This window comes from Podarcis pityusensis (assembly GCF_964106645.2).
Source record: "Podarcis pityusensis genome assembly, chromosome: 3".
Taxonomy (NCBI): domain Eukaryota; kingdom Metazoa; phylum Chordata; class Lepidosauria; order Squamata; family Lacertidae; genus Podarcis; species Podarcis pityusensis.
Window position 1 is genome coordinate 119629117 of NC_138026.1, and position 24121 is coordinate 119653237.

Genomic DNA, 24121 nt, shown 5'->3' on the forward strand with positions numbered 1-24121 from the left:
TGCTGGACTAGAGGGGCCACTGGCCTGATCCAGCAAGCTCTTCTTATGTTCTCATTATGCAGTGCTTCTCGCCAGAGCAAAGACGATTCAGGGCATGGCTAGAGACCTTTCAGGCACGAAACAGGGAGCGCCTTAGAGGCACAGGGCCTGATCCCAGTCAGACTTCAGCATTCAAAGCGGGGCCGAGTGGTTAAGACTGGTCCCCTCAGTGTTATCTGCTCTTTCATTATTGCTTCCGGCTCTGATAAGAAACCACTTGGGGAATGTAAACATGCAATTCAACATTTCATGTCAGAAACTCCACTTGAGAGTGCAAGCCCTCCCCAAAGGTTAACACAGTGCTGTTTCCAGTAATGGGGACTTCAATGATTATTTAGTTTTCCTCCAGATATCTGGTAGGGAGCATGAAGGCAGTGGTGCCAAGGCTCGGACTATCGTATTCGTGGTCTGAATGTGACCCATACTGCGGCAGGACAGAAGGCAGGTATTTCAGCCCTTAAAGGCCAACTCTTCAGAGACCATTCAAGTCCACGGAATAGGAAAGACCAGCAAAGCACAGCTGAGACTCCCAACTCCTCTTTTTTCTGATGCCAGTGTCAAATTCAGGGGGGACTTGGGGTGGGACTGGGGGTTGGCCACCCCTGTTCTAGATATCACATTTTGGGCCCATTGCCAGCCTCTCCTCTTCCATGGCAATACAGTGAGCCTGCAGAAATTGTACAGGCCTGGATGAGGGAAGACGCAGGGGCAATTCCTCCCCTGCCTTCACCGTCTCCCCTTCCCCTTGTGCTATATATTTAGCTGTCAAGTAGATTGAAACTGTCAGCAGATGAATTAGAATTTTATTGACTTGCTTCATAGGAGGGAGGGCTCTATAAAATAAACGCACGCAGAGCAAAGAGCCCAGCGCTGCTGCGCAGACAGAATTTTACAGCAGTGACTGGAGTTTGTATCTGAAATCAATCCCTGATAGAAGCCAGATTCAAGGGGAGGAGACAGGGAGGCCAGTTTTTATAGATGGGGGCAGCAACTCAGCCCTACTGAAATAAAGGGGTGGAGGAGTTTGACGGCTCACTGGAATTCATGACCCGAGGGGAAAAAACACGGCTCGTTTACAGAGGATGTGCTTTGCAGAAGCATGCTAAAAAAATCTCTTACTTATACATGGCTGCAGGTGGCGGGTTGAAAGTCTGGAAGCTGCAAAACACAGCAGCACCCAGGCAAGTACAGTCATACCTTGGGATAAATATGCTTCAGGATAAGCATTTTCGGGTTGCGCTCTGCGGTGACCCGGATGTAACGGAGCGTGTTGCTTCCGGGTTTCACCGCTTGCGCATGCACAGACGGCCAAAATGACGTCACACGCATGAGTGGAAGCGGTGACCCGTGACCCATGCACGCACAGACGCGTCTTACGTTTTATTCAGGATGTGAACGGGGCTCCGGAACAGATCCCGTTCGCATCCCGAGGTACCACTGTACCGTCCAGGGTGCAGAGGACTGGCATGTCCCAATGCTGGCACTTCATGAAAACAATCCCAGTTTACTAGTCTGTAGAACTGGAAGGAAGGGGGAGGAGAGGAGGAGAGAAAAGGTGATTGGCAAATCAAAGGATGCTGGTAAAGGGAACTCCTAATCACTGTCGTTGGACTTGGAGGAAGAGGAACCAATGGAATCAGGAGAGGCAGGAGCAGGCACCCTGGAACAGGACTCGGACATCATTGGGCCCAAGACAAGGAAACAAGGACCTTCTTTACCTGAGACACATAAACTAAGGCCCCAAGTGACTATCACCTTTCAAGTGGGACCTCTCCAAGGGCCCAGGATCTTTGCTCCAAGACCCTCTTGTGCGGCCAAGTCTGCGCACAACTTCAACAAGACCCGGGAGAGGCAATTTGAGTGCCAGGCTTTAGGCCAAATGGCTGCCTCTTTAAGGGTCTCCACTTTCCAACAAGGATGCAGAACTCGAGAGGTGTCCTCAGGCTTCAATACTGTTAGCTATTGGAACGCAATCCCTATCCATCCCAATACAAGCCATCTCTTCCCATGGGCCTGTCCAGGGTTCTGAAATACCTGCTTCTTTCTCACTCTGGTTTTTGGCCTGTTCAGTTGCTATGCAGTCTCTGCCGCTAGGTTACCATGTGCTCCAAGACAATGCCCAGTTTGCTTCCACCAGGCTCCGCCAGGGCAACTGTCACTGGAACATCAAGGGGAAACAGTGGGTCCAGGAGCACCCCCAAACTGTTCAAGTGCTCCTTTAAGGGAAGCAATATCCAGGTTAGAACTGGTCATGGAGACTTCCGGGTTGGCGCCATCGCTGAATGGCGGACTCCCTCCGAGCTCCGGAGGGAGTCTGCTCGGCAGGGGCTGGGTCCTACCGCGCCGGCGACGCGGGGACCCTTAAAAACCACGGGCACGGAGTCCGTGGACATGGGTGACTCGGCTTGCACCATTAGCGCCCTCCCGACTCGTGAAGGAGCCTTTTTAAAGGCTTCGGATCGGGTGCCGGGGAGCGGCGTGGTGCTTTGAGTCTTCTGCTTTCCCTGCCGAGCGCAGCCGCATGCCATTCGACGGAGAGCGCTGACTTCTTCCATTGAAAATTTGGACTATTAACAACAACCCGTGAGTAATTGGGAAACCGGGTTCAAAATTTCGGATTTGGCACGAGCGGGGGCGATTTAAAAAGGAAGTCAATCCCCCCCCCCTACTGTAAGCATTCCAAAACAAGGACTGGGTAACCAAGGTCCAAAGGGAAGTATACTCCTGATAAAAATCATTAATTTCACGATGGGAAATTATAAGAAATGTGCTGGAGGAGAAGAGTGGAGGGTGAGAAGAAAAATGCAACCCCCCCCTGGGAACCGGGGCGATTCGCGGAGCCTGGTGAAGAGAGACGGAGACTTTGACAGCTGTCAAAGTAGCTGTCAAAGCTGGAGAATATAAAGAGGACTTTGTTATGAGGACTTTGCTGGTTAATTTTGTTACAATTTGCTATAATATGGATATAAACTGTTGGAAAATAAGCAACAATTTGACTTTTGGATTAGAGGATACAAAGTTATTACAATCCCCCTAGAGGGGTTTCGGGACATTACAAGAACGGTCGTAAGTGGAAAAATACTCTGGGATTCGCACAGGACTTATCTTCTGGGAAAGCTGCAAAACTGAAATAGTATTTTGTCTACAGAGGTATTTACATTAAAGGAGACAATAGAATTTTCTATTGAAGAAAGGAAGGGACTGGACGTAAGTTTTTGTTCCTGAATAACAAACCTCTGTAGAGATACCAGATTTCTGAATTAGAAAGTTTTAGCAGCTGAACAGGACAAGAAACCTGAGAAAGTGAGGAATAAGAAGAACAAAGGACTGATTACGACACGGAAAGAACAACGGGAGGAGTGGTAAAGATCAAGGAAATTAAAGGCCTTTGTTAGATTGGACACTTGAAGTTAAATATTATTAAAATTAATAAATTAAAAGAAAACCGGCAAGATGGAATCGGGGAGAAATCTGGTTATGAATTGAGACTTCCAAGCTGATAATGTATAGACTGATGGACATGGGGAATTCAAACCGGGGAAGGGGGGGGGGGAGATTTGGAATCCAAAGGCTGTGTAACCATCTTTTGAATTTTTCTATATCTCTTATTTTCTATTTCTTTACATAACTTACACATGTCATTTTATTTTGATTGGACGTGTTTAAAAAAAGGGAATTCGTGGAAGGAACTGGGGTGGATCTTGGGGAAAATCTTTTTTCTTTTCTTGTTAATGATGTGGGACGGTGGTAAGATTTGTACAATTCAATTTGGATAGTGGGTTAAACAAATTAAGCTTCAAATTGGGAGTGAGAGCTTGTAGAACCAAATTAAGGAAAGGGGAATACAGTCGGGGGGGAGGGGGGGAGTCCCAGAAAGTAGGCAATGAAAGTAAGGTTTTTAAATATCTTTTTTTCTTTTTCTTTTTTCTTTGTATTTCTATATTTTTGGAAACTTTAATAAATATGATTTTAAAAAAAATAGAACTGGTCATTAGCCATTATTTTCTGGTTTTCCTTTGTAACCTATTGGCCAGTAACCTGATTAGATGACACAGTTCTGGCAATTTGAGAAAGATGTCCATTTCTATGTCCACTCTCTCCATACTGTCTTATGAGCCTCTTGTGTCTCCCTCAGCCCCCCTCCCTAAAAGAACCCCCTGTCAAGTCCTGGTCACATTTTGAATAGAGTGGAATACAGAAGTATGAGATCTTCCTTATCTGTTTCATTCCAAAGCATGGGGAACACAGTGTGCCTCTTATGGAACGCATGAATCGATTCACAATTTTGGTTTCCTTTAAATCAAAAAGGAAAGAGAACTCCATTAAAATTCAATGTAGCTAAACTGACACAATTAGATTTAGACTGACAATCAAGCTCTGATAAGATCATGATCCAATTTTAGATATGACATAACCTTTAATGTGGCACCACCAAACGCGTTGCTATAAAATCCTTTATTTAATTTCAAATCCCCTTAATTTGCAAGTCAGAGGTCTGCAACCACTATGTTGATCATGCTTGCATACAGTACACATAATTCTTTTTAAACTCCTTCTTCATAAACATAGTGGGCAGCAGTAATGATGGAGAATATTGGTGATTCTAACTGTCAACTATGATTCTTAGCCCGAGAGTAACAAAAGCAGTAAAGTTCTTATAAGATTCAAGAACATGTGGATTGCCTTGCGGCATCAGGGCTGTTAATTCAGCAGATTATCTCCCCAAAAAGCCAGCCAGACACTGCAAGCTAGCTCTTGTGCACAACATCCCGGCTGTACCTCTCCAAACCTATCATCCCATGGCCTCATCGCTGCAGGAGGAAAATGCAGGGGTCTAAATCAGGGGACTTGATGCTGTGCAGAATGCAGAAACAGACAATAGTCACCTGAAACACCCAGACTCGGTTCATTCCTGGGCAAATAATAATAATAATTTATTATTTATACCCTACTCATCTGGCTGGGCTTCCCCAGTCACTCTGAGTGGCTTCCAACTGAATATTAAAAACAATACAGTGTCAGCCATTAAAAACTTCCCTAAACAGGGCCGCTTTCAGTTGTCTTTTAAAAGTAAAATAGTTGTTTATTGCCTTGACATCTGCTGGGAGGGCGTTTCACAGGGTGGGCGCCACCACCGAGAAGGCCCTCTGCTTGGTTCCCTGTAACTTGGCTTCTCACAGTGAGGGAACTGCCAGAAGGCCCTTGGCGCTGGACCTCAGTGTCCAGGCAGAACAATGTGGGTGGAGACATTGTTCCTTCAGGTATACAGGACCAAGGCCATTTAGGGCTTTAAAGGTCAGCACCAACACTTTGAATTTGCTCGGAAACGTACTGGGAGCCAATGAAGATCATTCAGGACCAGTGTTATGTGGTCTCGGCAGCCACTCCCAGTCCCCAGTCTACTCTGCCGCAAAGCTCTTCTACAGAGCTCTCTCTCTCTCTCTCTCTTTTTAAGTAATGTTTTGGAAGAAAGAACCAGGTGTGAAATCAAAAACTTTAACAAAAGCAGTTGTGTTCCAGCAGGGAATTTAAAAGGGATTAACACTGCTGAACAAACACATGCAAATCCACAACTGCGAAAAGTAATTTTCAGATTTAACTTGGGTGTCCAAGTTTGATTCCTTCCAAAAGAAAAATCTGATGTATTACAAACCAGCTTTAAAAGTTCAGGATGGATTTATTTTTTAAAGGGGGAGGGGGACTCATGCACCTGGACTCTGTGGGACATGGGGTGCTGCACTAGGAGAGGTGACTGACCCACCAGGCAACTCACATTTGAAGGGCTGCAGCAAAGGCCTTTCATGCAAAAGGCCACGGGTTCAATCCCCGTCACCTCCAGGTAAATGCGGAGAGTTACTTCTGTCTGAAATCCTGGAAAGCCGTTGCCAGTCAAAGTAGACAATACTGCGCAAGATGGACCAATGCCAAAACTGTTATAAGGCAGCCTTTCTATGTTGCTCCTATTTTATTAGCAGAGCAAGATTGCTGGCTTCCAGTGGCCATGGTTTAAGCTTTTAAGGGTGTCCGGTTTCAGTGTGCATTCTTTCGGCCTGATTTTATTTGATTGATTTAAAGTTTGTCAATAGTCCTGGAAAATTTAATTAAATCAAGCCGCGGCCTGCTTTAATTAAGGGGATGTAAATTAATCCATATGGGAGATAACAGGCAGATGCTGCCAAAGGGCTGGAGGCTGAGCAAGATCACCTCTGGGTCTGTCCCAGCCCACGATCCACAGGCAGAGAAGAGAAGCAGCAGGAAGTGTTGCAGGAGAGGTGCGCCCTTGTTGACGCAACCCGGGCAGATATGGGTCAAAAAACAGCTTTGGAAGGGAGCATTACTAGGGACTGCTCTAAACATTTCTGGTGCTTGAGGAAGAAAATTTGAATGGCACCCAACATACACTAATTGACATGGGTCGCAATCCATCAGGATGCTCTCCATCTTAAGCCTCTTTTTTGGGAGGGTGGGGGTCACTTTGCAGCTCGTGGCCAGTGGTGGGAACAGAGTCAGACTGGTACACTTTGTGGGTGGGGGGCGGGAGAGGAAAGCTTCCCAGAGATGACACAATTTGGTAGATTGATGCTGCATGTAAACTGCTATTGCAGGAAAAGCTTTAGGTTGCTGCTTTGGGAAACTCAATGCTGGGCTTTGTGGACCTTGGCCTTGACCAGCAAAGGACTCTCGTAACCAGAGGGGTCCTATGCAAGATGGATCAGCAGCAAGCAACACTGCTTTCTCCAGGGTGCAGACATTTAAACCTCCTTCCTCATCCACTTGCAAAAAAAAACCTCCAACCCAGCAAAATTATGACTTCATCAAGAGAGCTTTTCTTCTGCTCTCTGGCAAACTGGGGCGCCGAGTGCTTGAAAAGCAGCATTCACGGAGCCTCACTGGCTCAGAATCGCCATGCAACTTTTGTGGGATGGCGGAGTGCTGAAAAATTAACTGCCTGGCCCCTTCCTTTGCCTGGTTTATGGCTGTCTTGGCAGATGCACCCCAGGCTGCTGCCACCGCCGCAAACTCTGTGTCCTGCCAACTGTACATTACTAGCCTTGGAAGGGCTCCAGCCCCGGGAAAGCCGCTCTAAAAGCATTTGCTTGATACTTTCAAACAGCAGCCCAGCATGCAAAGCTCTGGCGGCGGCAGCGGAGGAGGCCTCCGCTGATGTATAGGCACGCGGGGTGGATTCAGAAGGCCTCCTGTGTTCTCCCCTGGGCTCCTCCCTCTAATTCCGAGGGAGAGAAAGAAATGAGATTCTCCCGGTTGGGGAGGAAGAGATGCCCTCTCACCTCTTCACGAGGGGCAAGCTTTGAAATCCGTCAGCAGGAGGAACTGCCTCTGGGGAGCACTTGGCGAGGGGAGACTGAACTGGGGATTGTTTCCATTCATTGCTAACTTCCACCTGCTGCTCCGCAGCTCTGCTGTTTGCAGAGAGCTCCAATTAGCGCTCTCGATGCCGGAGAAACATCCATTAAAAATTTCTGCTTACGGAATTTGAAGGGGATTTTTTTTTTGCCGTCTCTTTATTTGAAAATCCCTCCCTTCGCTGCATTAGAAATTCCACAGCAACCAGTCTCTCTTTTCCTACTTAGCTATTCCCTGAACTTATTTGCAGCCAGGAACCTCGTTAGCCCTGGCTTCTGGTTTTGAATGTCAGAGGGCCTACAATTCAGACCGTGTATAGAGTACCGCCAATAAGTCAGCGCAGCACAGATCAATCACATCGGCTAAAATTGTGTAAAAGTATTTTTCTTTTCCAGATTATGCTCAACCCTGGGAAGGGATCGGTGCAGCTAAGCCACAGAGCCTTGGCAGAGCTAAATCTTTCTTTGTAACAGATGGTAGCAGAAGTGTGGAGGGGGAAGCAACTCATGGCTATGCGTCTGAACACTCATCAGAGGACAGGAATATTTACTCCTGGGCAAACACCTTTCCAGACCATCCTTTCAAACTGTCTGCAAGCAAGAGGGTTGGCTCTACATTGCCCTAACAATGCGGGACACTGGGACAGTCTGAACCAGGATCTTTCCCCTGGTGAATTCCTGCTGTAGACCTTCATAAGGAAGCAGCCCAGGAAAGGAGAGGAAACAGAGCATAGTAATAATTAACAGGTAACGTAGCTGCACATGTTTATAGCTCTTTCTGCTCGAGGAAGGAAGCATTTACAAGCTCTAATGAAGTCAGCTTCATCATCTCTTCTGCATCAGTTGGCCTGTGTCCTAGAGCTCTGAAAGGCATTTCCTTTGCACCACTCATCACTCCTGGTGGGTTCCTGAAGCATCCCAGCTCCAACCACAAGCAGAGTGGGGAGAAGGAGCCCCTAAGTTTCACTGCAGAGTGACCGGTGGCATCTGACTCTTCTGCAGCTGAGCAAACAAGACTGCAGCTCATTAGGCTTCTGCTGCCCGCACATGCAACTCTGCTGGGCAACTCGCTGCACCACATCCTATCTTTGTAATGAAAACTGTTCTACTGCTTTGTCTAAGGCTCTGAATTCTGCCTGGGTCTGTGCATTTTATGCCTCTGAATATTCATGACAAACTGAAAAACAACAAGAACAACAAACAGAATGATTCCGAGGCCTTAAGTTTCAATTTTCAAACAGCACTGCAAGATTCTATTCCTCGCTGAATGTGGATAACGGCTTAGAAAGGAGTAGGGCATCAGGTAAACGTGCAGGTATCAGGAAGGCTAGGCAAGGCTTCCCAGTGGCTTAGGGGGTGGGGAGAAGAATTTTCATCAACTTGTGCGAGTCCCTCTCGTATGGCGTGCCATTTTATGTTTCTTAAGGTAAAGGTAAAGGGACCCCTGACCGTTAGGTCCAGTCGTGGCTGATTCTGGGGTTGCGGCGCTCATCTCGCTTTATTGGCCAGGGAGCCGGCATACAACTTCCGGGTCATGTGGCCAGCATGACTAAGCCACTTCTGGCAAACCAGAGCAGCGCACGAAACGCCGTTTACCTTCCCACCGGAGCGGTACCTATTTATGTACTTGTACTTCGTGCTTTTGAACTGCTAGGTTGGCAGGAGCAGGGACCGAGCAACGGGAGCTGACCCCGTTGCGGGGATTTGAACCGCCGACCTTCTGATCGGCAAGTCCTAGGCTCTGTGGTTTAACCCACAGCGCCACCCGCGTCCCTCTTTATGTTTCTTAACTCCCTACAATCACCACCGCTTTACCTTACATCCAAATATCAATGTCCTTCTGCCCCCTCTTGAACAAACATCTCTAAACCTTAATCTTGCAGAAGGCAGCAGGTGAGTTCTGAGTTCTGATTCTTCTGTGCCCCCATCAGGACCAGAGCTCGGTAGGAACTTCCTTGCTGAATCAGTCCAAGGGTTTTCCTAGTCCAGCATTCTGTTTTCAACAGCTGCCAGCCAAACACCTCTGGAAATCACAAGAAGGGGAGCAGGGCATGAAGGCTCTTTCTCTTTTTCTTGCCTCCAGGACCTGAAGATGGAGCTCAGTCCCCACCTTCTCTCCTTACCCTTTCACCCAACAGTCTCTCCGCCCCAGCCAAAACTCTACAAGACCCACCTGTCCCCAGTCTTTTAGTAAAGACTCCTGCGCCTTATGCTTAGCAGAGAGCATAGCTGGGGGGAAAAACATAAACAGATCTAATAGTGGTACTTTTCTCAAGTATATAATCTGCTTAACCTCCGAGGGCTGCAGTGTGAAACATATCCACACATCACATTTCCCTGGGTATCCAGAGGTGGAAGATCACCAATGAGCAAAAACAGAAATCTAATGCACAAATTGGTGCTAACACCTGCTGGAAAAACCTAGACAGCATCTTAAAAAGCAGAGACATCACCTTGCCAACAAAGGTCCACATAGTAAAAGCTATGGTTTTCCCAGTAGTGATGTATGGAAGTGAGAGCTGGACCATAAAGAAGGCTGATTGCCGAAGAATTGATGCTTTTGAATTATGGTGCTGGAGGAGACTCTTGAGAGTCCCATGGACTGCAAGAAGATCAAACCTATCCGTTCTTAAGGAAATCAGCCCTGAGTGCTCACTGGAAGGACAGATCCTGAAGCTGAGGCTCCAAGACTTTGGCCACCTCATGAGAAGAGAAGACTCCCTGGAAAAGACCCTGATGTTGGGAAAGATGGAGGGCACAAGGAGAAGGGGAAGACAGAGGACGAGATGGCGGGACAGTGTTCTCGAAGCTACTAATATGAGTTTGACCAAACTGCAGGAGGCAGTGGAAGACAGGAGTGCCTGGCGTGCTCTGGTCCATGGGGTCATGAAGAGTCGGACACGACTAAACAACTAAACAACAACAACAACAATGGACAGGGCTGGAGCCCAAAAGGTGAATGAGGCCACAGACACCTTCTTGATGTCTCTCACTCAGATGCAAGCATCCTGTTCACCCATTCCCACTCCTCCCGCAATTGATCATTCATTCATTTCCCTCTCTTAAGAGAGAAGATCTTCCTTTATAGCTAGTAAGCTTTCAAATAATAATAAGCTTTACTGGTGCCAATAGGAGACCTGCTGCTGCAAACCTAACTGCTCTGCTAGAGGCAGAGCTGGAGAGGGGAGGCCACAGGCTGGATTTAAAGATGTTGTGGGCCGCGTTCGGCCTCCCAATCCCTGCCTAAGATTCTACTCTGCCATCGTCTCGTGCCCAACAGCCCAGAGTTAAATGGAGCGAAACTGAAAAGGTGCAATTTCCTTCCTCCAACCCTCCCACCCCCACAAACAACATGGTCAGCAGAAAAGAGACCAGCTGGTAATGGAGAGCAAAGCTCAAGGAACCACTCCGTGTAGTAGCTCTTGCTCTCGTTAATGTTCAGCCATGCTGTGCCCTGCCAAGAAAACTAATGACTGCTGAAGAGGCAATAAGCGGAGACTCTCAAGCACTTACCTGATAAGAAACTCCCTTCTGGTTTCGTCTGTAATGTGCATGAAATGTGACACCCCTTAATACCAAACAGGAGTTTCCAAACTATCTGCCCTGTCTAAATTCTGTCTGACCTCTGGGTTCCACAGTATCACTCCTGAGGCAACAGGAAGCAATGGAAGGGATAATAATAATAATATTTTTTATTTATACCACGCCCTCCCTGGCCAGAGCCGGGCTCAGGGCGGCTAACACCAGTAAAATTACAGTAAAAACATAATAGGGGGAAAAACCCAGGTTAAAATACAGGTTAAAATGCAATTTAAAATGCAGCCTTATTTTAAAAGTAGCCCATAGATCAAAACCATAAGGGGAGGGAAACATAAGGGTCAGACTGAGTCCAAACCAAAGGCCAGGCGGAACAGCTCCGTCTTGCAGGCCCTGCGGAAAGATGTCAAGTCCCGCAGGGCCCTAGTCTCTTGTGACAGAGTGCTCCACCAAGTCGGGGCCAGTACTGAAAAGGCCCTGGCCCTAGTTGAGACCAATCTGACCACCTTCCGACTTGGGACCTCCAAAGTGTTGTCATTTGTGGACCTTAAGGTCCTCCACGGGGCATACCAGGAGAGGCGGTCCCGTAGGTACCATGGCTGTGTTTCCTCCATATACAGCCCAAATGATGTGTTTTTCCAGAAAGACTGGCGCTTCTGACACCAACAAAAAGGCACAGGGAAAATTTCTCTCTAGGAACCGTTTAGAAGGTTTGGGAGTATTTTTCAGTTGTCAAAGCCAAAATCAAAATTTGAGCAGAGGGAACTGGATCAAATGTAGTTCCTTGTCCAAAACTTTGGGATAGTTCCCGTCTAAAAAGCTGTGGAAAATAATGCAATGATAAAAGAGATTGTTTTAGTTATATCTAGAATGCCCCATTAAGCAACCACTGTTAGTGTTCTGAGGAAGCACACCTGAAAGCTACAAGGGCAGAGACAACTTCACTTCGATACACTATAAGATTCCTTAGTGCAATATGGAATAAATTATTTAAAGAAACTGTAAACGTTAAGGAAATTTCTATTTGTCCAACACAGCCTTCCCCAGCCTGCTGCCCTTCCAGTATTTTGGACTACAACTCCCATCAATATGTTCATGCTCGCTGTGACTGATGGGAGTTGTAGTCCCATGAAGGCTATCAGGGGAAGGCAAACTGATGTGAAACTTGTAAGCTTTCATATCCACACAGCATCAGAGGTTGTTATCATTAACATCAGATTGCCATTTTTACCCAATGATATATGGCTGCCCACTAGAGCATCAGACCATTGGTCCATCTGGGTTATAACCACCTACTGTTCAGAGAACAGATCTCAAGTGTTATACAGATACAGTGGACGCTTGGGTTGCAAACGTGATCCGTGCGGAAGGTACGTTCGCAACCCGCAGCGCCGTATCAGCGTATGCGGGGGTCGTGATTCGGTGCTTCTGTGCATGCGCAAAGTACGATTTAGTGCTTCTGTCCATGCGCGAGCGCCGAAACCCGGAAGTAACCTGTTCCAGTACTTCCGGGTTCGGCACAGTGCGCAACCCGAAAACACGCAACCTGACTGTACCTTTACCAGTCATGTTATCCAAGAGCCTTTAACAAGCCTGCCTCCGGTGCAACTAGACATGTCAGAGACAAACTCAACATCTTCTGCACACCAACTACGTGTGCCACACTTGAGCGAGGTCTTGTTTCAAAATTAGATTCAAAACATTTTGCATAAATACCAACATACAAAATTTGACACACACAATTGTTGCTGTTGTTTTAAAAAAATTTAAGCCAACTCTCTACACTGGAAGAAAGTGAGGAATACAGATGACTAGAATTCTCAAGACACTTTCGCAAGTACCAACAACACCTCTTTGTCCCCGACACATTTATATTTAACTTGGGACAGGAATAACATGGTTCCTAATGTGGAAACCATCCATTTTACTTTTGACAATAATCCCGAGAAGTGCAAGTATCTAATTAAACAACAGCAGCAGTAACGAGGCAGGCACGATCCCATTTCTATGAAGAGGCACGACCAGGAGGGCATCATCAGTTGCCAAGGCGGCATTTTACCTCCAAGAAGCACAAATGACAGGAGTAAGGCCATGAAAACATTGCGATCGGAACATGCGTATTATGGGACACGGCAAATCTCCTTTGCAAAAGCCTGCGGCCCTCTCCCCCACCCCCTTGAATCTTGGGATGCTGAGCACAGCCTTCGCTCCCAGGCAAGCTGACAAGTTCCACGCCCAGCGCTTTGTCTTTTGAAAAGAGCTGCTGGTGCCACAAGGCGAGCGTTTCATTCGAGGAGAAATATGGAGCGCCTTCTTCCAAGCAAAGGAGGGACTGCTGCAGGGCAGGCCTTGAGCTGCTGGCAGAGCCCCATTTCTCATGCTCCCAAACGTTCGCGATTCAGCCACAGTGGGAGGGCAGGGAACGAGAGAGGCACCGCTCTCTCGCCAGGGCCATTGAAAGAGCACAGAAACTCGTGGAACTTTTCTCTCTCTCTCTTTTTGGAAATATGCATTATATCCACCTGGATATTTCCACAGCCACTGACCCTGTGAAAGGGCTTCTCTCCCACTGCCTCTTGCCCCCACCCACCCAAAAACGGAAGCTGGGCAAAGCAGAATGAGGCTGAGCAACACTGGGAAGACCTCAGTGGATGGATTCTCAGGGCGCTTTCCCATGCATCCAGGCCCTTTCTACAATTAATCTTTTTTATTAGAAAACAAACAAACACCTGGATTCCGAAAGATTTAAAACCAGAGTTTTACTTTTAAATGTCAGTTACAATGTCATTTTTTATTTTTTTTAAAAAAGTACAGTGGTACATCTGGTTGCGAATGGGATCCGTTCCGGAGGCCCGTTTGCAACATGAAAAGAACGCAACCCGCAGCGGTGCGTCTGCGCACGCGCGGGTTGCGATTTGCTGCTTCAGCGCATGCATGCGTGTGACATAGTTTCGTGCTTCTGCGCATGCGCGAGCAGCAAAACCCAGAAGTAACCCTTTCCGGTACTTCCGGGTTGCCGCGGGACATAACCTGAAATAACTTAACATGAAGTGGATGTAACATGACGTATGACTGTAACTCGGTTTAAAATGAAATCTGAATGTAACATAGGTAAAGGTAAAGGGACCCCTGACCATTAGGTCCAGTCGTGGCCGATTCTGGGGTTGTGGCGCTCATCTCGCTTTATTGGCCGAGGGAGCCGACGTACAGCTTCCGGGTCATGTGGCCAGCATGACTAAGCCGCTTCTGGCAAACCAGAGCAGCGCATGGAAACACCGTTTACCTTCCTGCCGGAGTGGTACCTATTTATCTACTTGCACTTTGACGTGCTTTCGAACTGCTAGGTTGGCAGGAGCAGGGACCGAGCAACGGGAGCTCACCCCGTTGCGGGGATTCGAACCGCTGACCTTCTGATCGGCAGGTCCTAGGCTCTGTAGTTTAACCCACAGCGCCACCCGCGTCCCCAACTGTAACACAGCAAGATGTAAACACTGAAATGTCCTCTAGCTGCTATACCACACTGCAGATGTAGGTAGGAGAGCCTATCTGGGGGCGAGGAGGTCTGTGTTTGAATCCCCAGCCTCTGCCTTGAAGTTCACGGGTGACTCTGGGATAGTCGGCCTAACCTACCACAAAGAGTTTTTGTGAGAATTCTTGTAAGGAGAGAACTATGTATGCTGCCTTAAGTTCCCTAGAGGAAAGACGGGATATAAATGTAATTAATCGATTGACCAATCTAGTGCATGAATGAAGAAATGAAATATCTTCAGAAGGTAACAGCTCAAGATCCTCTTTCAAACACACTGAACTGAAAGCCCACTTTTAATGTGTGATGTTGTTTGTATATTATGTTGGAAACTGCCCAGAGTGGCTGGGGCAACCCACTTAGATGGATGGGGTACAAAAACTAAGTTGTTATTCTTGTTTTCTTCTTTGGAAATGGGGGGTATTTGACTTCTAGGACAAGTGTTATAAATTAAAGGGTCATGTATTGTATTTATTATTGTTACAAATTATGAATATTTTATCCACCACGCCAAGCAGTGAGAAAAGGTACTTTCCATACTGAAAAACCAGTATTGGGGAGTGGTTAGTTTGTTGGGCTAAGACTCGGGAAACCAGGGTTCAAAGCCCCACTGAGTCATAAAGCTCACTGGCTGATATTGGGCCCATCACTGTCTCTCAGTCAAACCTACTTCACAGGGTTATTGCAAGGTTTAAATGGGGACGGAGAGAACCATATGAGCTCCTTAGAGGACAAAGGGTTCCTCATGTGGAAGACATGGGCAAGTGAGTCCAGGAAGTGAAAGGGAAATTGCTCACAACAGAGCACTCCGAATTCTGCTGAGGATCACGGTCGTTGTCTTTAAGCGAGTGGTCTTACTTAAGTTTTCTTACAGCTAAGTGGAAATCTATTAATTTCCCAGTTGCCACTCCAGTCTCTAAGCAGACAATGGTCAAACGCAAAAGGTCCAAGGACTGAATGGCCAGAAGATTTGGATGCTGCTCCCAGCCTAGGTTGTATGAAGGCTTCATTTAGTTGCAAACTAACCACTTTTGATTGTTATGGAAACCCATTGGTACAAGCTCTCATTACCAATATATATATTTAACAAAATAAACCTGATGATGATTAGGATGCACTCTTGTTCAGGAAATGCATGAATTAAAAAAAATGAGTAACGTTATTTAAACCAAATTATTTAAATTGGTCTTTTTTCTGAGCAATTTAAATCAGTGGTTTAAATTGCCTTAATTTAAATCAATCCCCCCTGTAGACAGCCTCTTTTTACTAACTAAGCCGTATTTGGATGAAGATGAAATGAAATAAAAGGAAAGAAGGAAGAGGCTGTTCACAATAACACTTCAGTCGTGGTTTGATGGTGGAGATCTCCCCAACAATCTACGAGTAAATATTATCAAGGAAAGCAAAGGTGGTTCTGAGGCTTGACCTCTGAGGCAGTCCTTGCAAAGAGAGAAGGCCATTTCATGCAACACACCTTCATTTGCCTCTGTCAATAGACTCAAGGGGTGGCTGCCAGCAATGAGCACGACTGTAGGATCCATGCACTATACTTTAAACCTACACTTAAGTTGCCACTTAAACATGCAATGTGTGAAGCAACTGCAAATTTGCTGACCAAAATGCAGCACCCTCGCCTCCCTCAAGCTATGCAAAGCGCAAAAGGGTCTTATGCTGCTCCCTGTCTCTGTGTACCCCCATACACATTCCCCAAATTTGCTCTGGGTGATTAGGAGAACTCCCAGAATGGGGCACAGGGGTAAGAGATGGCTCCACCAGACAAACAGAAATGCTTGTGCTGAAGGAACTCTCTCCTTTGCACGACACAATTACCGTATTTTTCGCTCCATAAGACACACTTTTTTCCTCCTAAAAAGTAAGGGGAAATGTGTGTGCGTCTTATGGAGCGAATGCAGGATGCACAGCTATCCCAGAAGCCAGAACAGCAAGAGGGATCGCTGTGCAGCGCCTCTTGAGAGCCAGTGTGGTGTAGTGGTTAAGAGAGGTGGACTCGTAATCTGGGGAACCGGGTTCGATTCCCCGCTCCTCCACATGCAGCTGCTGGGTGACCTTGGGCCAGTCACGCTTCTCTGAAGTCTCTCAGCCCCACTCACGTCACAGAGTGTTTGTTGTGGGGGAGGAAGGGAAAGGAGAATGTTAGCCGCTTTGAGACTCCTTTGGGTAGTGATAAAGCGGGATATCAAATCCAAACTCTTCTTCTTCTTGGTCTGCTGGCTTCCCAGTGAAGCAGGATGAGGGACGGAAGGGGCTCCGTAAGGGCTGCGCAGCTTGCTCTGGCTTTTCAGGGAGGTGGGAGAAGGGATGGAGGGCAGCCCGTCAGTCCCTTCTCCCACCTCCCGGAAAAGCCAGCAAGAACCGTTGTATCTTTAAAGAGCCACGCCAAGCGAGTGTGTCTGTGGCTCTTGCTGGCTTTTCTTGTTTTCCTCCTCTAAAAACTAGGTGTGTCTTATGGCTGGGTGCGTCTTATAGAGCAAAAAATACAGTAATTCCATCCTAAATGCCTGATCTCTAGTTGAGGCCAGTCTGAAAACCCCTATTTGCAGAGATTGCGAGTGAGAGCAGGGGAGGCAACTGTAGGGGAGAATGAATGAGTTAAGAGGGTGTGTGCTTGTGTGAGCATGTGTTGTGCTGACCCGTTTCTGTGCCACTGACTCTCCCTGGCAAATGCCTCCTTCAAATAATCACAGAACTGGAGAGTCGGAAGGGACTCCAAGGGCCATCTAGTCCAACCCCCTGCAATGCAGAAATCTCAACTAAAGCATCCCTGACAGACGGCCATCTAACCTCTGCTTAAAAACCTCCAAGGAAGGAGAAACCACCGCTTCCCAAGGGAGTCCGCTCCACTATCCAACAGCCCTTACTGTCAGAAAGTTCTTCCTGATGTTTAGCCGGAATCTCCTTTTTTGTAACTTGAAGCCCTGGGTTCGAGTCCTGCCCCCCAGAGCAGGAGAATACAAGCTTGTTCCATCTTCCATGTGAAAACCCTTGAGATATTTGAAGATGGCTATCATATCTTTGTTGTGGGGAAGGTGTTTATAAAGGGGACTCAGCAGTGGGGGAAGGATGTTTTTAATCATATACTTTCATTACTCAGTTGCTGCACCGCTCTTTTTCTAGGAGGATCTAGGCCACACCTTGTGAAAGTCTTGCCTTAAAACAGTGGTTCTCAAAGTGGGTGGATTAACCCACCAAGAGGCAAGGGGGTGGCAGGGGGGTGCTGGAGGTATAAATGACTATTAGACTTTGAAAAGCTGGGATCATTGGATTAAGTCCACCCATTTTGTTGAAATAATTAAACTAGTTTTAACTGGATTTTGAATAAATGTGCAATTAATGGTTTTGAATTATATTGTGTTATTATCTTCCTCAATGGCTTTGCAAACCATTATTCTGAATGATGTTTTTTATTGGCCATCGGGCACTGTGGATGAGTTTACTGAACCAGGGTGTGTGTGGCTTGAAAAAGTTTAGGAACCACTTGCCACCTTCAAACACACCAGTGACAAACAAGAGAAGCCCAAAGGGCCTTGCCGATTTACCTTGTTCAAGCCTCTTCATCTGCTGAATCTGGTCAACCGTTTTCTTCAGAATCTTGCATTTGTCAGGTTTGACGCTTAGGCTGTCGATCTCTCCGATATTGGCTGAGAGCAGTTCTGCCAGCTCTTCCAAGTATTTGTTCTCTTGCTCCCTGCGCCGTTTCTCATTGCTGTTGGAGAAAAGCAACGCTCAGTTACTAAGCTCCTCAGTAATCAAAGCCTATGCATGCTTTAAAATAATCCAAAATTCACACTAAGGAGAGCCCAAAATAAGGACGCAAGTTTCTTGAATATTTGTGGGTGTTTTGTGAATATGACTCCGACTGCAATCTAATCCATTCAAACAACAAGTCACGGGATGTGTAACCAAGGGTCCAGGCATCAGTTCAAGATTATCTGATCCAACTCCATCCCATATTATAACCATTTCAAATGCCGGTAAAAACAAAACCAGACCAGTGTCACTAACGTATAGCATCAGCTAATAATAAAATGCAATGATAAAGGGCTTACAGCAACTTGCTAAGAATCTACGGTAAAGGTAAAGGACCCCTGACAGTTAAGTCCAGTCGCAGACGACTCTGGGGTTGCAGCACTCATCTCGCTTTACAGGCTGAGGGAATCGGCGTTTGCCTGCAGACAGTTTTTCTGTGTCATGTGGCCAGCATGACTAAGCCACTTCTGGCGCAATGAACACCAAAACCAGAGCAGTGCAGGGAAACGCCATTTACCTTTCCGCTGGAATGGTACCTATTTATCTACTTGCACTGGTGTGCTTTCGAACTGCTAAGTTGGCAGGAGCTGGGACAGAGCAACGGGAGCTCATCCCATCGCGGGGATTCAAACCGCCGACCTTCTGATCGGCAAGCCCAAGAGGCTCGGTGCTTTAGACCACAGCGCCACCCTTGCTAAGAATCTACATGTCAGCAATTCAATTATTCAGTTGCTGCCCTCGGGAAGGGCTGGAGCTCAGTGGTGGAGCATCTGCCCAGAAGGTCTCAGGTTTAGTCCCTGGCATCTTCAGGTCAGGTTGGAAGAGACTCTTCCACTTGAAATCCTCAAGAGCTGCTGCCGGCTGAGCTAGATGGACCAATGGCTTGACTGGGTATAAGGCAGATTCCTATGGTCAGTGTGTACAATGTAAGGCTAGTCAGCTGGCCCATTTCATACCACCTTAATCATGAGCATGAAAAGAGGGATTCAAAAAGAATGAATGAGCATATAATGTGTTCTCAAAAAACTGCTTTTTCTGCTCATTACTAGAAGTCAAGAGGATGCAGACTTTTTATTGACAGTTTTATGAGATTTTTGATCCACAGATATGCATTTGCAGGTGGCGCTGTGGGTTAAACCACAGAGCCTAGGACTTGCCGATCAGAAGGTTGGCGGTTCGAATCCCTGCGACGGGGTGAGCTCCCGTTGCTCGGTCCCTGCTCCTGCCAACCTAGCAGTTCGAAAGCACCTCAAAGTGCAAGTAGATAAATAGGTACCATTCCAGCGGGAAGGTAAACGGCGTTTCCGTGCGCTGCTCTGGTTTGCCAGAAGCGGCTTCGTCATGCTGGCCACATGGCCCGGAAGCTGTACACTGGCTCCCTGGCCAATAAAGCTAGATGAGCGCCGCAACCCTAGAGTCGGCCACAATTGGACCTAATGGTCAGGGGTCCCTTTACCTTTACAGTCATACCTCAGGTTACAGATGCTTCAGGTTGTGTGTTTTCGGGTTGCACACTGCGCTGAACCCGGAATTACGGGTTACTTCCGGGTTTCGGCACTCACACATGCGCAGAAGCGCTAAATCGTTCTTTGCGCATGTGCAGAAGTGCCAAATTGCGACCCGCGTGTGCGCAGACGTGGCGCTGTGGGTCGCGAACGCTGTGGGTTGCGAACGTGCCTCCCACACAGATCACGTTCGCAACCCGAGCGTCCACTGTATTGCACTAGGCTCATTATTATCACAGCCTGCATTTTTGTGCTTAAGAGTGCATTTACTATTCCTATGTTAGCTCTCCAGTTGCAATGCACTTTGGCTGCTTTTGCACAGAAATATGTGAGGCTTGCTTTCTCTCATTGGTTTAGGCTCATACTTCTCTTCTACACACACACTCTGCCTCAGCAGGCTATACGGCTATGAACACAGAACAGCCACTCAACCGCTCAAGCTATAAGGAGGCCACTAAAGGCAAAAAGAAACTGGCAAATTGCCAACAGGAATAAATTGTGTTGGCAGTGAGCCAAGAAAGCAAGTTAATAAGCTAAAAGGCAGAAGAGGTTTTTTTAAAAAATAAAATAAAATAAAAGAAGGGCAATCAATCTGTTTGCAAAGGCTGCTAAAGCAATCGCTTTATAAGCAAATCTAAGAAGCTTCCAACACACCATGGAACTATGTAGATGAAGAGCGAGTAGCCTTTACTTGGCTGCAATTACTCCTTTTTATACTTTGGAGCATTTGAGAGCAATTCTGCGGGCTTTTTTCTTTTTTCTTTAATGCAATGATAGCACGGTTCGTTGCTGAGTGGGATTTGGATGCCTTTCCCCAAGGTTGCAATTCTGTTGCTGAGGGGGTGGGGAGATCCTGCATTTTCACAGCACTGCAACTATAGGATCTTCAATGCTGGGGAAGCACAACCGCTCCCTCCCACCCAGCACCACCTCCTGTTAGCAGGGCTTCATCAACACAGGGGACAAAGCCCCCGTCCCTTCCCCAAAATGCAGTCCCAGCAGCCATCAGGTTACCCTCCCAGCTCCCACTCAGTCCTGCCATTTCAATAACCATTTCCATCTTCTCCATGTTGTTCTTTGGAGATTATACTGAAGCGTTAGAAGCCGTATCTAGACCTATCGACATTTTTTCGTTTTGTGTACGTTTCCGAGCACAATTCAAAGTGTTGATGCTGACCTTGAAAGCCCTAAACGGCCTCGGTCCAGTATATCTGAAGTAGCGTCTCCACCCCCATCGTTCAGCCCGGACACTGAGGTCCAGCTCCGAGGGCCTTCTGGCAGTTCCCTCACTGTGAGAAGCCAAGTTACAGGGAACCAGACAGAGGGCCTTCCCGGTGGTGGCGCCCGCCCTGTGGAACGCCCTCCCACCAGATGTCAAAGAGAAAAACAACTACCAGACTTTTAGAAGACATCTGAAGGCAGCCCTGTTTAGGGAAGCTTTTAACGTTTGATGCATTACTGTATTTTAATATTTGGTTGGAAGCCGCCCAGAGTGGCTGGGGAAGCCCAGCCAGATGGGCGGGGTATAAATAATAAATTTATATTATTACTATATTATTTTTAAAAGCTTGAATAGGAGCGATGCTATCTTTTGTAGGAACACCCCCCCCCAATTATTTTGTTAGATAAGGGCTACTGTGACTGTCTATCATGGACTGGTTGAACGAAGAGGAATGGTGAGAGAAACCAGCTGGGGAACCACCAAGGGATGAAGGCTCAGAGCCCAGGGCGTGGCTTGTGGGACAACGATGAGTGGTCAGAGGGAGAAGAGGGAGGAGACTGGGGGGAGGAGGTGTCGGATGCTGAAGACACAACAGGGCTTTGTGAGTAGGGCGAGTCTGTGGTAGAGAGAATAGCAGAAGCTGAAGCAGGAGAGGATGGAGGCCAAGAGGCAGAGATGAGTCAGGCTGGAGACAAGTCATGGGTGTCTCCCTATTCTGCTCTGTTGACCTCCCCTTCCCCTGGTCTCTCAGAAGCAGAAACAGCATGAATAACAACAACAACAACAACAACAACAAATTATTTATACCCCACCCTAACAACAACAACAACAACAACAACAAATTATTTATACCCCACCCTCTGGCTGGGTTTCCCCAGCCGCTCTGGGCGGCTTCCAACAAAATATTAAAATACAATAGTGCGTCAAACATTAAAAGCTTCCCTAAACACGGCTGCCTTCAGATGTCTTCTAAAAGTAAGATAGTTGCTTATTTCCTTGACATCTGATGGGAGGGCATTCCACAAGGCAGGCGCCACTACTGAGAAGGCCCTCTGCCTGGTTCCTGTAACTTCGCTTCTCGCAGTGAGGGAACTGAAAAGGCATTCGGAGCTGGACCTCAGTGTCCTGGCTGGATGACGGGGGTGGAGACACTCCTTCAGGTATTCTGGGCCGAGGCCGTTTAGGGCTTTCAAGGTCAGCACCAACACTTTGAATTGTGCTTGGAAATGTACTGGGAGCCAATATAGATCTTTTAGGACTGGTATTATATGGTCTCGGCAGCCACTCCCTGTCATCAGTCTGGCTTCCGCATTCTGGATTAGTTGTAGTTTCCAGGTCACCTTCAAAGGTAGCCCCATGGAGAGCACATTGCAGTAGTCCAAGCATGGAGGAGAGATTGGTGGCACTTAGGCGCAGTCTCAAAGGGACGCGGGTGGTGCTGTGTGTTAAACCACAGAGCCTAGGACTTGCGGATCAGAAGGTCGGCGGTTCGAATCTCCGCGACGGGGTCAGCTCCCGTTGCTCGGTCCCAGATCCTGCCAACCTAGCAGTTCGAAAGCACCTCAAAGTGCAAGTAGATAAATAGGTACCGCTCTGGCGGGAAGGTAAACGGCGTTTCCGTGCGCTGCTCTGGTTCGCCAGAAGCTGCTTAGTCATGCTGGCCACATGACCCGGAAGCTCCCTTGGCCAATAAAGCGAGATGAGCGCCGCAACCCCAGAGTCGGCCACGACTGGACCTAATGGTCAGGGGTCCCTTTACCTTTACCTTTACCTTTACCTTAGGCACAGTCTCAGATTGCTTAGAAAAAACCCTGGAGAGAACAGAACTTAGGCAGCTATGGGGAGGTGGGACAAGTCATCCATGGGGCAAGACCTACCAGAGATGAGTTGCTGTGCTCATTACGCCAGACACTCTTGTGCAAATTGCATTTTTGCTAATAAAGATTTAATACCAACTTGCACAGTATGATTTACTGCTGACACACTCCTGTCATGTTAAGGAGGGGGTACTGGAACATCTGGAAGATCTGCTGGATGATGGGTTTGCTCTGATGATTGAAATATTAAGTAAATAGTAGCATGAGCATTTTAGTTGAGGTCAAATTAAGAGGGGGGATCAGTAAAGTAACTTGTGCATGAATTTATTTAAAGATTAAAGAACGTAACTCAATGCCCCTGTTGCTATGGCAACATGTAAGCTGTAGGAAAGAGAAGAATAAGGGCAATTTCCCCTAGAGAAAAGCATCATAAGGATATGATTTCAACGAGAAAGTCTTCCTACCATACCCAAGTACCATCCCCTGCAACAGTTAAAACTCTCTAGACGTTAATGCAAAAGAAAATGGCAAATTAGCAGACCCAAAGCTAGAACGAGGGCTGACAGCCAATGAAAAAATATCTCAAGTCGATTAATCATACAAGCTAATTGATGAATTGCTTAATCAATCAGTTAAATTGGCATGGGCGTGCAAGTGAATAAAATAACAGTTAAATGAAAAATAAAGTAGTCTATTTTAGTTGATGCAAGCAAATGGAGCAGCAGGAACCATCTTAAAAGAGAAGGAGAGAAGGAGAGACTGAGAGAAAGAGAAAGAGAAAGAGAAAGAGAAAGAGAAAGAGAAAGAGAAAGAGAAAGAGAAAGAGAAAGACATTTTCTAAGGAAGGATGAACAGAGTTATTCCATTCCATTATGCTAATGTTAAGGATGCCTACTTGGACTGGGTGAGGGAGCTAAAAAACTAAGAGGATCTGAATTTTCAGATTTCACTCTATTTTATGCCTCTGCAGCAGGCCCTCCCTGACAGCTCTCCCAGAGAAAATGTTAATTTTAGTTTCTCTGCTTCTCATTCTTCTAGTTTTTAACATCAGTTTTCAATTTTCAATTCCCCCCCCCCAAGACTTCATGAAAATGCAGCAGCATTTTAGAGCAAATTTATCTGAAATACACTTTTTCGTATGTAATGTTGCCTAATATATATATTTCAGTGAAGTTGTTTTCCCTATAAGAATGATTTTTTATTCATTATTTTTACTCATATATGCATTTATAGGCACACTTTGCACTAGTATTTGCATTTCTGTACAGCACTTCCTTGCAAAATTCAGAGAAGTATGAATTCAGAGACATTTGAAGGATAGCAGTGCTTTGGTTTGCACATTT

General features: G+C 46.8%; 1 protein-coding gene across 6 annotated transcripts in view; it reads right to left on the reverse strand.

Moving 5' to 3' along the window:
- NCOA1 (nuclear receptor coactivator 1) overlaps positions 1 to 24121 on the reverse strand; it is a 316486-nt gene that overhangs the window by 77290 nt on the left and 215075 nt on the right. For all 6 annotated transcript variants that reach the window (XR_013984762.1, XM_081000848.1, XM_081000849.1 and 3 more), the window contains one exon: positions 18024 to 18190. Coding sequence is in view for 5 of the 6 variants with exons in the window: in XM_081000848.1 (XP_080856974.1) it covers positions 18024 to 18190 (167 nt within the window). In the remaining variant the exon portion in view is untranslated. The remainder of the gene's footprint in view (positions 1 to 18023; positions 18191 to 24121) is intronic.